Source organism: Pongo pygmaeus, chromosome 23, assembly GCF_028885625.2.
Source record: "Pongo pygmaeus isolate AG05252 chromosome 23, NHGRI_mPonPyg2-v2.0_pri, whole genome shotgun sequence".
Lineage (NCBI taxonomy): Eukaryota > Metazoa > Chordata > Mammalia > Primates > Hominidae > Pongo > Pongo pygmaeus.
The window spans coordinates 36,375,288-36,387,290 of record NC_085931.1 but is presented as its reverse complement, the minus strand read 5'-3'; the positions used below and the strand labels follow the sequence as shown (position 1 = coordinate 36,387,290).

General features: G+C 44.4%; 1 protein-coding gene and 1 long non-coding RNA gene across 4 annotated transcripts in view; one reads left to right on the top strand and one right to left on the bottom strand.

Moving 5' to 3' along the window:
- GRK3 (G protein-coupled receptor kinase 3) overlaps positions 1–7,358 on the bottom strand; it is a 164,399-nt gene extending 157,041 nt beyond the window's left edge. For 2 of the 3 annotated variants that reach the window (XR_010125922.1, XM_054469610.2), the window contains exon 1: positions 7,091–7,356. Coding sequence is in view for 2 of the 3 variants with exons in the window: in XM_054469610.2 (XP_054325585.1) it covers positions 7,091–7,203 (113 nt within the window). In the remaining variant the exon portion in view is untranslated. Of the gene's footprint in view, positions 1–7,090 lie in introns of all 3 variants that reach the window. The other variant, XM_063663083.1, reaches the window with a different exon arrangement.
- An 81-nt stretch (positions 7,359–7,439) lies between these two features.
- On the top strand, positions 7,440–9,805 carry LOC134739300 (uncharacterized). The gene is made up of 2 exons (XR_010125923.1): positions 7,440–8,154; positions 8,732–9,805. It is a non-coding gene; the product is annotated as an uncharacterized LOC134739300 (long non-coding RNA).
- The last annotated feature ends 2,198 nt before the right edge of the window (positions 9,806–12,003 follow it).

Below are 12,003 nucleotides of genomic sequence, written 5' to 3'. Positions count from 1 at the left end.
GGCACATGTATACATATGTAACCAACCTGCATGTTGTGCACATGTACCCTAGAACTTAAAGTATAATAATAAAAAAAAAAGTGTGAGTGAGGTATCATGTGTAGAAGGTTCTAGACACACAGTACCACAATAAGCAGCTAGAGGAGGAAAACTGAGAAATCTGGGCAATCAACCTACTTATGAGTCTAAGGCTCAACAATTGCTCTTCTCTGTTCCAGCCAATCATCCAGCTTTTCAGAAGTCCTGCCTCCCAAACCCACTCCCTTCTCCCTCAGAGTACATGGCACCAGGATCTCCTTGCAAGACTGCCTTAATATTCGCTATTATGTTGTACTTTTTTAAAGGTGCACTTGTATCTTTTACTACACATAATCTCAACAACAATAACACTATAGTATAAGTGTTTTTAATCATTTCTTTTAATATTCCTTCTCATCTTTTTTTTTGAGTTATCTGTGTCTGAAATTCAATATGGGTAATTTTTAATGTTTCCTATTATTTACAAATCTATTGCATGGACAGAAAATGCTCACAAGGCAGATTTTTATTGGGACATTATACAATCAGAAAGAAATAGATATTGTATTTTACTGATGGAGAAACTAAATACAGCAAATTTAAGTGACTTGCAGAGGTCCCATAGCAAGCTGCCAGTGGAATCAGATCCTTACGTCTGGCTTCTGATTTAGAACCTTCTCTTCTACGACAGTTTGGTAGGTAGTAGGGATGGCACAGGAAAACGAGGGGCCCAGCAATGACAGTGGCCTTCTGGTGCACTAAGGATGGAGGTCTGGGCTGGCTATTTTCACATTAGCATCTTTTTCTGCTCCTGAAACTGCAGGAGAAGGAAATGGTGGCAAACAACAGTACAGGTCCAAGGCTGGATCAAGCTGACCTTTACCAACTACCAATCACAAAATATTTTACAAAATATGTTGCAAAAATATTTTCACTGCATTTGCCATGGGCTCTCTACATAGTGTCCTACATAGAAAGTATTCAAATATGCGTATGCTCCAGTGGAAGCAGAGAGGACCCAAAAGAAGGCTTCCAAAATTAGAAGAAACATTTACAGGATATGAAGAGCCACATTATTACTTATGCTGCATTTTAGGCCTGTAGAGCAATCAAAAAGGGCCCAGGGGTTGTAACTTCTAATCAATGATAAAAATAGGAAGGGAAGAATAAAAAAGTAAGACATAGGAGAAGCAGAGGGGGGCCGGGATATCCAGTCCCATTTGCATGGAAATTACTTACCATACAAATGATTTTGCAATAATAGAGTAAAAGTTGCCAAATTAATCATTTCCATTTCCCCATTGCCAATGTCCAGAGAATAAGAAAAGACAATGATAGCCATGCAGACAGCCTACATTTTCACCTACAGTGGTCCACAGATATGTGACTGTATTAACAAAGGAAGATTATGTGAATGAGAAAGTGATTTTTATTGCAAATAAAGCCAAAAATATTGTTTTTCCCTTTTACTCTTTTCCCAGAAATGAAAATTTCAGGGGAGGGGACAGCTCAGGCTGCCCCTTTTTTAAATAAAAAGGAGACAGGGCAGCTCAGGTGGCCCCTTTTCTAAATAAAAAGACAGTAGAAATCCTGTTTTGAGGCTGAGGGGGTGAGATGGTGTATTACACAATTTCTCATTAACACCAGCAAGACTGCATGGCTTGTGTTAAACAGAATAGGCACTTAACCTTCAAGCTCATGGGAAATAAGGAACAAGCTGCTTATTCACTTAATCATAATTACCATTTTCGCAGGTCCCAGAGGAATTCTCTATCAGTCTCTGAGGACTAGTAGCTGATCGGGAGAGTACAAAAAAGGATTTTTCCCCCAAATAAAAAAGTATCACAGTTTCATCCATTCCTTGCAAAATAAGACGCGAGGGAGTTTGGTATTTGTTTTTGGTGGGGCAGCCCAGCAAGACCCTGCCTGGGCGGGGAAAGACCCCGAGCTGGGCGAAACCTGGGCGTCCCTCCTGCCTCTCCCACTGTCAGGTGTCACCTGGGCTGAGCTCCTTACTTCGCTGAGTGTCTGCTCCTTCTGTTAAATGCAGCTAATGCAACTCACCTGGTAGAACTATTGTGGGGACAAATGAACTAATTATGCCAACTGCCTGACAGAGAATGCGCTCTCAATTAAAGGTAGTTATTACATTATTACATCATGGATGTTAAACTTCTCTTTCCCTTGCCAGGGCTCCAGGGACCCTAGGGAGGCCAGGCGTCCTGCTAGCTATTTAATATTACTTTGCATTTCACTGCTCTGCTGGCCAGCCACTGACTGAAAAAGACCTGCGCTTCCCTTCCTCAAGCCTTGACACCTTCGTCGGATAGTTTCCATCCTTGTCCAAACAGATGTTTGGCAAATTCCGGTGTACTGGGGGAAACACTGTAAGAGGCTGTCTCTAAGAACACATGGCGTGTAAAAGCTGGGACTGCCTGTACCTCAGAGAGATCTATGAGGCTCTCGATTCGAAGCATTTCACGATGCTCAGCTTTGGCAGATTCTAGGTCCAAAACTGATTTCACCAGAACATCCATTTCTAAGAACTGACATCTACACGCACTCCTTGCATCTTCAAGTCACTGGCACAAGTTAACTTCGACCAAGAATGAGATAATAACTGAAAGGTCAGAACAAATTACATTTTGAATTTGTACCTTAATGAAAAAGAAGCAAGAACGCTACCGTTTCTTACACATAGAAACACTCCTATCAATAATAAGGAATACTTTCTTTCTAAAGGCTATTTGTGCTTTCAACATGGACTTTTCAGTTCAAAATTAGGCTATGAGCACAGGAGAGTGAAGACACAGAAAACTCTGCAGCCTAAACGGAGAGGAGTATTTCAAGTTACCCACCAATCACTTACTGATTGGAGTTAAACAATTACCGAATAAACTCCATGTCCACTAAAGAAGAAAACTGGGCCACTTTTAAAGATCAATTACACGTGGTGGCTACACAAACAAAAAGATGCAAACTACCATATCACTATGGAGACTATGTTTACATAGTTCTTCAAAGGTACTCACTAACAAATTATTGTAAAACACCAAACATCTTGTGTTCTATGCATTATCCCATATTCTATATTCATTCTTTGTTATTATTCTATATTCTATGCATATAGAGTAATAAAAGTCATCCAAACACTATTTGTTTGTGGTTAAATAAAATCTTCAAGCAATTACACTTTAAAGCAAACACACTTCTTGGCTCAAATCTTTGTATTTCACACTAGTCTATAAGCTCCATGAAGGAAGGGGCTGTGGCTGGGTTTGTCATAGTACCCTGTGCCTGGCTCATAGAAATGGCTCTACAACTATGTACTGAATTAATGTCATAAACAGTATCATAAATGTCCTTTAAGGACTGTCAGTGCTCCTAGAAAATTATAAAGAATCTTTAAAATGTTGTTTCAGACCTTCCTATCATATTGTATGAATACTTTGAAAGGACAAGCTTTGCAATAGGTGATCCAACATTCACAATGTCCAGTAAATAGAAATGAGACTCCAGGGGAAAGATGAAGTTCACATTACTCAACCTCTTTCAACTATGTGTGATTTCAAATCATCTGAATTTCATTCTTTTTTTTTTTTTTAAAAAAAAAAAAGAGTAACAGAGTAATATAGCCTACAGTAAAAGTCGTCTGAATCACTCCAGGGCTTAAGATGTTGACCCTCTGTGGGCCTTTGCTTATGAATTAGACCTTACTTAAATAAAAGTATTTCTTGGCCGGGCACGGTGGCTCACTCCTGTAATCCCAGCACTGGGAGGCCAAGGCAGGCGGATCACGAGGTCAGGAGATGGAGACCATCCTGGCTAACACGGTGAAACCCCGTCTCTACTAAAAAAAAAATACAACAAAAAATTAGCCAGGCATGGTGGCGGCGCCTGTAGTCCCAGCTACTCGGGAGGCTGAGGCAGGAGAATGGCATCAACCCGGGAGGCGGAGCTTGCAGTGAGCCCAGATCAGGCCACTGCACTCCAGCCGGAGTGACAGAGCGAGACTCCGTCTCAAAAAAAAAAAAAGTATTTCTTTTCCAACGTGATGTAAAACAACTGGCCTGCACATGTAAATGCTCCTGTTTCAACTGCGCCTGCAAGGGAGTCGGTGGGCCACAGTTTACTACTCCCAGTAGGCCCCGTTATCGGCTACATTAGCTCAACAACATTTCAGTAAACTAAAGCAGCTATACCATTTGGACAAACAGTCAGCTTTTCCAGGATTTGCACTCATTGGTTAATTGAATAATGTGTCAACATAACAAAATGTTTGCCTCTTGCCATCTCAGAGAAGCAAAATCTCCCCTAGACAGAATGTTCCATTTTCTGAGACTCTCCTATAATAGGCAGGAAACTGCAAACCCATTGTTTCATTTAAATCAGCTAGATATTTCGTTCTGATGCTCTTCTGTTTAAAATTGTGGAAAAGGCAAAGTACCTAAAATAAGGAAGCACAAAGAATAGTGACTGCAAATAATTAGCTGGAAATAAAAAAATCACTAGTGATAGACCAAAGGCAAATTAAAATGTATGCTTCTCATTCAGATACTAAAAATACAAATCTGAACATCTCTTTCAAGAATACCAAAAACTGGCGATCACATGGCTCGCTCTATAATGAAGCTGAAATAGAAACTTATCAGAAAACATTTGACCCGTATCCCTTTTACCAATAGTGTGAAGTCATACCAGCTATTTAAGTCATTAGGCTGGGGCATTTTAACAAGCAATTAACTTTTTTACAGGATCTAGAAATTCTCCAACCCCCAACCTCCAAATCAAATAGGTAGGCCACTAACTGCCATCCAGCAGTAGAGAGAATTTTGCAAGATGTTATACCTGATAATCTCAATGTAACAGAATCCTAACACAGCACAAGGAGTGACTGTTACTATGTAAATAGCTACATGACAAAACCAAAGCCAAAGCCACTAAGATAAGTAGAAAACAAATTAGAATCTCAGGAGGAGGTTCCAATGGCCCAACTCGAGAGTCTATTTTAAAAAGAGCAAGAGAATAACAATTACTGAAGGGCTGTTTCCTAAAATTACTCTCTGGTTGGTATTTCTCAATTTTCAAATGTCATGAGAAATATGCTGGCTGTCACTTACTCTGCCTTAAAAGAAAGCATTACCAAAGAATACCACTGAAAAACAAAGGCATTCATACAAGGAAGTGAACACCCTAAGTGCATAAGTACGTTCTTAAGAGGGACACTAAAAAAGCAGAAGTCACATTAAGTTCCAAACACCAAGAAAAAAAAAAAACTGAACAGAAGTTCCTAACTTTATTAATATTATATACTACCCCCCCAAAAAAAAACTGCTCATGAGTTGAGATTTATCAATTCTGTATATAGAAACCCTACATATTTAGGACTCCCTGCCTTTGGGTGGTGGAGGGACACTAGGAAAGGCAAGAGAAAAAGGAAGTAAGGCTTTTTCTACATTAGAAATGTACAGTTTTTTTGGTGAAATTTAGGTTTGATACAGGAGTTCTTGTTCTCTAAGTAAGTTTCCCATTTGCCGGAAATTTTAAGCAGCATTGATTTTTTCAATTAGCTTCAGATATGCTACACTCTGGAATAGGGGTGTTAAACTCATGACATTGCAGAAAGGTTTGCACTTTTCCCTCATTTTCACTACTTGGCATTGCCTATCAAAGAGTAGCACATCCTGCAAAACCAACAAGATGCATGGGCTAAGGAGGAAAAGCAAGCCCAAAATATCTAGCAAGCATGTCTTCATTTGCACAACTTAGCTTTTCACAACAAATAACAAGGGGACTGGTATTTTCTATATCATAGGGCTCATGGATGACTTGTAAAAAAAATCAGATGATGATTACTTAGCATTAGGTAACATTTAAGTAATCTTGGGCGCCTAACGCTTGAAGGACTGATGATTTCAAATGGATAATAACTTTGGTTTAGATTCCAATATTTTACAGAATTGCATGGTTTCAAATTCACCATAAACAAGATGCCTCTTTTGAGCATCAATTGCAAGAGCTATTTAGCATCAAGGAATCACATTAGCTGTACAACTCATGATGGTGTTAATTAGGAAAGGAGCTAGAGAAAAAAAAAATCCATCACTGAAGCTTTGATACATTATTTAAAACTCACTATTAACCTGACAAACTATTTTTTCTGGGGAAGTGCTAATGATATGAACTAGCAAAAAATTTTACTAGTTCCTTAATAATAAATCATTTGAGAGAAAATTGCAACTTGGTATGGACCTCACCGAGCCCCTCGCCAATTCAATCGGGCCCTCCTTTGATAATTTAACAACAAGTTCCTGTCTGGAATCACCCATTCAAGTGCCTTTTTAAGTGACTCCCGTTTCGATTTTTTAATAAAGTGCCACCAGTAGATCTACAAGTTGAGGAAAGCAGCTCAGGTGACACACTTGGCACCAAAAAGAATACTGAGTGGGTCAAAATCCTGCCCAGGCGTAAAATAGAAGAGAAGCCGAAGAAGGTGACTAGACTTAATAGACTTCAAGAAGAGCAAACACTGAAAACAGCAGCTTAACTACCTCGGACAATAAGCAACAAGCCTGCAGTCCCCAGGTAAGCGGCCCAGAGGGAGCTGAGAGGATGGAGTTGGAAAGGGGGACCGCTGAGCCCGGGAAGAAGGAGCGACCAGGATGGAGCGCAAAGGAGTGACAGGCAAGGAGCCAACGCGGACCACACCAATGCAACAGGAAGAACCACGGGGATGGGACAGGAGAGGACAGGACAGGGCCGGGGGGAGGGGGCGACAGGGATGGAGCTGGTTCAGCCAAGTCATAACCAGCCCCTGGCTGGGGCGCTCGCTGAGCGCAGGGCGCCGCGCCAGGCACTTTGGAGCGCTCTCTCACGGGGTGCCCCCCACCGGCCATCCGATGCCCCATTTGAGAGACTGGAACGACGAGGCCGGCCCCGCATCGCCCGCTCCTCTGTGTCACCCGCCCCGGGGCAGCGGAGGCTCAGCGCCCGACCCTCCAGGAAGCAGGGGGTAGCTGGCGGCCGCAGGGGGCGGCGGCTTGGGGCCGGCGCCGGCCGGGGCAGCTGGTACCTGGGCTCCGGCAGGACGATCCTCTTGCTGGCGCGGGCGGCCGGGGTCGCCTTGCTCTTCTCCATGGCCATCAGGTAACTGACATCGGCCAGCACGGCCTCCAGGTCCGCCATGTTGGCGAGCTTTGGCGGCGGCGGCGGCGGTTACTCCGAACCTGGACGGGACGCGCGCCCGCCGCCGCCGCCCGCCGCGCCCCGACCTGGGGGGGCCGCCCCGGGGCAGCCCCCCCTCCGCGCGCCCCCGCCCCGCGCGCGCGCCGCGCGCCCCACTAGCGCCCTGCGCGCGCGCCGCAGGCTGTAGCCCGCCGGGGTCGCAGCGCGCCTCCCCGCTCCGCCCCCTCGCGCGCCGCCCGCCGCCCCGCGCACGCGCGTCGCCCCCTGCTTCTTCCGCGAGGGTCTGCGGGGAGCGCGCGTCCGACGGTCAGCGCCCCTCAGCTCACAGTCCCAGCGGCCCGGCTCGGCCGGCGCCTCCCGACCAAGTCTCTACGGTCGCCCTCCCCTCGGGGTGGCCACGAGGGACTCCTCCTCCTCTTCCTCCTCCCCTCCCTCCCCCTCGGCCTCCGCCTCCTCCTTCTCCTCCTCCTTCGCTGCCCCGACCTCCCGCCCCCAGTTCCATGCGCTCTGATAGCCGCCCGGCTCATCCAGAGAAGCCCTGGGCCAGATGTCCACAACCCAAGGGGTTATGGGGAGGCCTCTGCTCTCTGGACACAGTAGTTCTCAAACTGGACAGTGTCAATCAGCATCCTCCGGGAGGTCTGGGATGGCCCCGGAAATACCTGTGTCCCACCTATCCCAGCAGGTAATGATGAAACTCCTGCTCTGGTCCGAGCTACCGGTGAACAGCGCCCAGCGGGCCGGGCCCCAACCTCGCTCCTGAGCCTGAACATCCCCCCAACCCCGCCGTGAGAATTCAGCGAAGAGTAAAAGCTGGAAAAAGTTGCGTGTCTCAGGCTAAGCAGAAGAAAGTGGGGTGACGGCTCCCCCGCTAGGAAGAGAGATGCCCTTAGGGAGCCCCCTGATGGAAGAGCTCTCCGCTTAAGAAGGTCACCACTCCCTTACACTCAGGTGAGAGGTTTTAGTTTGGGTGTTGAAATGGTGTTGAGAAATAGAAGGAGAGAGAGTATTCCTGTCGTTAGGGTTTTACGGTCAATACAAGAGACAATTAGGGAGCATTTACTGCGAGCACACTCGCACCACGAGGGTGATTTAGGGAAGTGGAAAAGCGAGATAGAGCCCAAACACCGAAGCTGGGGGGAATTTCCAGCACACCACCCCGCTGCCTGGGGTTTTCAGTTGCTTCTTATTTTTCTACAATGTGCCCACAAGTCCACATTCAGGATCCATATGACACTCAGGCTGGAGTGGTGTTAAGGGACACACAGGCAGTCTTAGGAAGACCTAAGCTGGAAATTAATGTTTTAAAATCCCTTTCATTCACCTGAATTGGTCACGTATTTCCATGAGCCTAGACGTTGCTAGAATTTGAGTGAACGTTCTGTCCATAACTTACAGGGTTAACGGGACCCACCAGATACAGTTAAGGTCAAATTTCAGATATTTCATGTAATGTCATTGCAGAAGCAGCCTGATTCCGTCATGAAGTAGCCTGTTTCCCTCTTTTGTTTTCTCTCCCACCCCACAGCCCCCCTCAGTCTGATTCCCTGCTATGCCTGCCATCACCACTGGCCAGTTTTACCACATGCTTCTCAAGACCCAAGGCACAATAGGCATAAAGTTGTCCCGAAAAGGACAAGAGGAGTGTTAGAAGTAGGAATGGCAGTCGAAGGAGCTTGGTCTGGCAGCAGAAAGCTGAAATGACAGGCAAGCACAAAATATATGAATGAGACAAAGCTATGCATGAGCCAAATATCAAACTTTCATCTTCTACCCACTTTTTTTTTTTTTTTTTTTGCTTAAAAATAGGAAGACAGAATGTCTTGTCAAGGGTCACCCCAGGAGGAGGAATAAATTCCCCAAAAAGCAGAACATATTTTTATGATTTAATTAATACAGTTTATCTCAATGTGTCTGTTTATCATTTGAGCATCCACATGATCAGACCTGACATCTGCCTACATTTTCTTGGTTGTCTTTGACTTCAGTTAAGAACCTTTTGCTCTTTTTTTTCCCCCAGCAGCACTGTGTAGTAAGTTGGGAACAAGACACACCTGAAATCAAATCTCTGCTCTGTGCTGGGTGATCTTAGAGGCAGTCTTTTACCTCTTTCTACTTTATTGTTCTCATAGGAAAAGTGGAAATGAGGCCTTTTACCCCAGGGTTGTTGAGAAGACAGAGGAGAAAAAGCACATAAAAATGCACCTTGTCGGGCGTGGGGGCTCACACCTGTAATCCCAGCACTTTGGGAGGCTGAGGCAGGTGTATCGCTTGAGGCCAGGAGTTCAAGACCAGCCTGGCTAACATGAAAAATACATTAAAAATAATGTCTCTATTAAAAAGACAAAAATTAGCCAGGCATGGTGGTGAATGCCTGTAATCCCAGCTACTCAGGAGGCTGAGGCAGAAGAATCGCTTGAACCCAGGAAGCGAAAGCTGCAGTGAGTCAAGATCGCAGCACTGGCCAGGCACAGTGGCTCACACCTGTAATCCCAGTACTTTGGAAGGCTGAGGTGGGCGGATCACAAGGTCAGGAGATGGAGACCATCCTGGCTAACACGGTGAAACCGCGTCTCTACTAAAAATACAAAAACAAAATAAACTGGGCGTGGTGGCGGGCGCCTGTAGTCCCAGCTACTTGGGAGGCTAAGGCAGGAGAATGGCAGGAACCCAGGAGGCAGAGCTTGCGGTGAGCCAAGATTGCACTACTGCACTCCAGCCAGCCTGGGCAACAGAGCAAGACAGTGTCTCAAAAAAAAAAAAAAAAAAAAAAAAAAAAGCATTTTGCCTGGTACCCAGTAGATCCTCAATAAAGGTCATAGCACTTCCTCTATTTATTTTGCTTCATTTTACCCTGGCATGCTAGAGAAGATACTGAAACTAGCTGTTCACAGTCATTACGCTTGAAGCAGGAAGACCCCTTACCAAAAATAACATCTCCCTAGGGCATTTCTAGGAACCAAAATGGCAAAAACATTTGCATTTATAAACACGAGCAATTACTCTTTGGGCAGAAAGAACAAGGAGTCCAAAATTTGGTCCTCTAACTGAGGCCCCTACACCATTTGAGTCAGCTGACTCAATTACCCAGGGGTATTTTTTTCTGGTGTTCATAGTGTATGAACCTCTGTTCCCTGGCTGTCTCTTTGGTTGTCTCACTTTCTCCACCCCCTCTTCTTTCTCTTTTTCTTGACTCTCTTGATACTGAACAGCTTTTTGTGTTCACTGCAAACAAAAGGGGTTAATGACAGTGATGAAGTTGTCATAACTGACCTGCTGGATCCTGTTACTAAACACCATCCCCAGCCTGCAATCATTACAAAGAACAGAGAAAACAAATAGCAACCCATTTGTACTTAGCTAATAATGCCCCCTTGCAAATAATTATGTTTCCCACCCCCAGAGGATTTAAATGACTTGGGGCTCACAGTGCTTGTGATAATAGACAAAACTCCAGCATTCCCACAAGATTAATAATGTTCCCTTTTCTTCTTTTCTACGCCTTTCCATCGTTAGAAGAGATGTTGCTGAGATGGGTGCATTAAAGTTTAGGCTTTCCAGAGTTTATATTGCTAACAACTTGAAAGGAAAAAAGCTAACTAGAGAACTGACTGGTCTTATTTGTTTTAGATTCTAGGCTTTACTAGGACTTCCTACTCTCAGAATCTCTGGACTATAAATGCTGGGTGGGGTGGGAGCTGGGAATGTTATTCTGGGAAATTAATCACAAATGAAAAGAAAATCAACTCCAAGACTCCAGTTAGAAGATTTTTGAAAATGGCAGAACATGACTGGCCTTCATTCAAGTCAGAATATTTAAAGCAATCCTTGCTAAGAACTTGATTTTGTATAAGCAGTCCCTTAAATACAGTTGCTTCTCAGGAAAACCACACACAATTGATGTTTGAATGGCTTTATTTACAAACATCTCACTCTGTAAGCCTATGCAGGTATTTCTAGCCTCCCGGGGGCCACTGTCCCGTTTCACCTGTAATTTGGATCACAATTCTGTTTGTTGTCACACACATCATACGAGCTGCTTTTCATGCTACTTTTATCCACAAAGCTTTACAAACTTTAATGGCAGCTCTATATATGACAACTTTATAAAGATATGTCAAAAGGTATGATACCAAGCTTTGGTTTTATTAAACTATTAGCTATTAGCACTGAAATGATGTTCAATACAGAAGTACTTTTCTTTCAATATGTGAGTGGAAACACATTTCTCTATGGGGACTGCTGGTCAGGGAGTCACTAAAGAAAAGCCACAGTGTTGTGATTCAGAGCATGGGCTCAAAAGACAAATGGAAAAGAAGCCTAAGACCAGTCCTTCTGAGCTGTGTGACCTTAGACAAGTTGTCTAATCTCTCGGTGTCTCAGCTCTGTCTCAGTGTTGTTAACGGGATTGCCATGAGAGCAATGCTGTAACATGTAAAAAGCACTTAGAACTGTGTCTGGCACACAGAAAGCACTCGATAAATATTGACCTGGTTAGCAGCAGCAGCAGCATCGTTGGAGCATCTCTACATCATACAGGGCCTGAGGGAAAGAGACCAGCACTGAGAATGAACAGAACAGTGCTGGCTCTGACCCGCTGGCTCTGGCATTGCTGAATAACTCTAAGCAAGTCTCTTAAGCTTTTTAAATCTTACTTTTCACCAATAACTAATGAAGGGATTGAAGGAGCAGGTCCCCTGACGTCTTTTCAAATTCGAAAATTCTCCAGCTTTATTTAATCCTGCAGTGAATCCTTTTGCAAGGTAAAGAATACTCGCTCCCCTCAATAAGATCTTATGA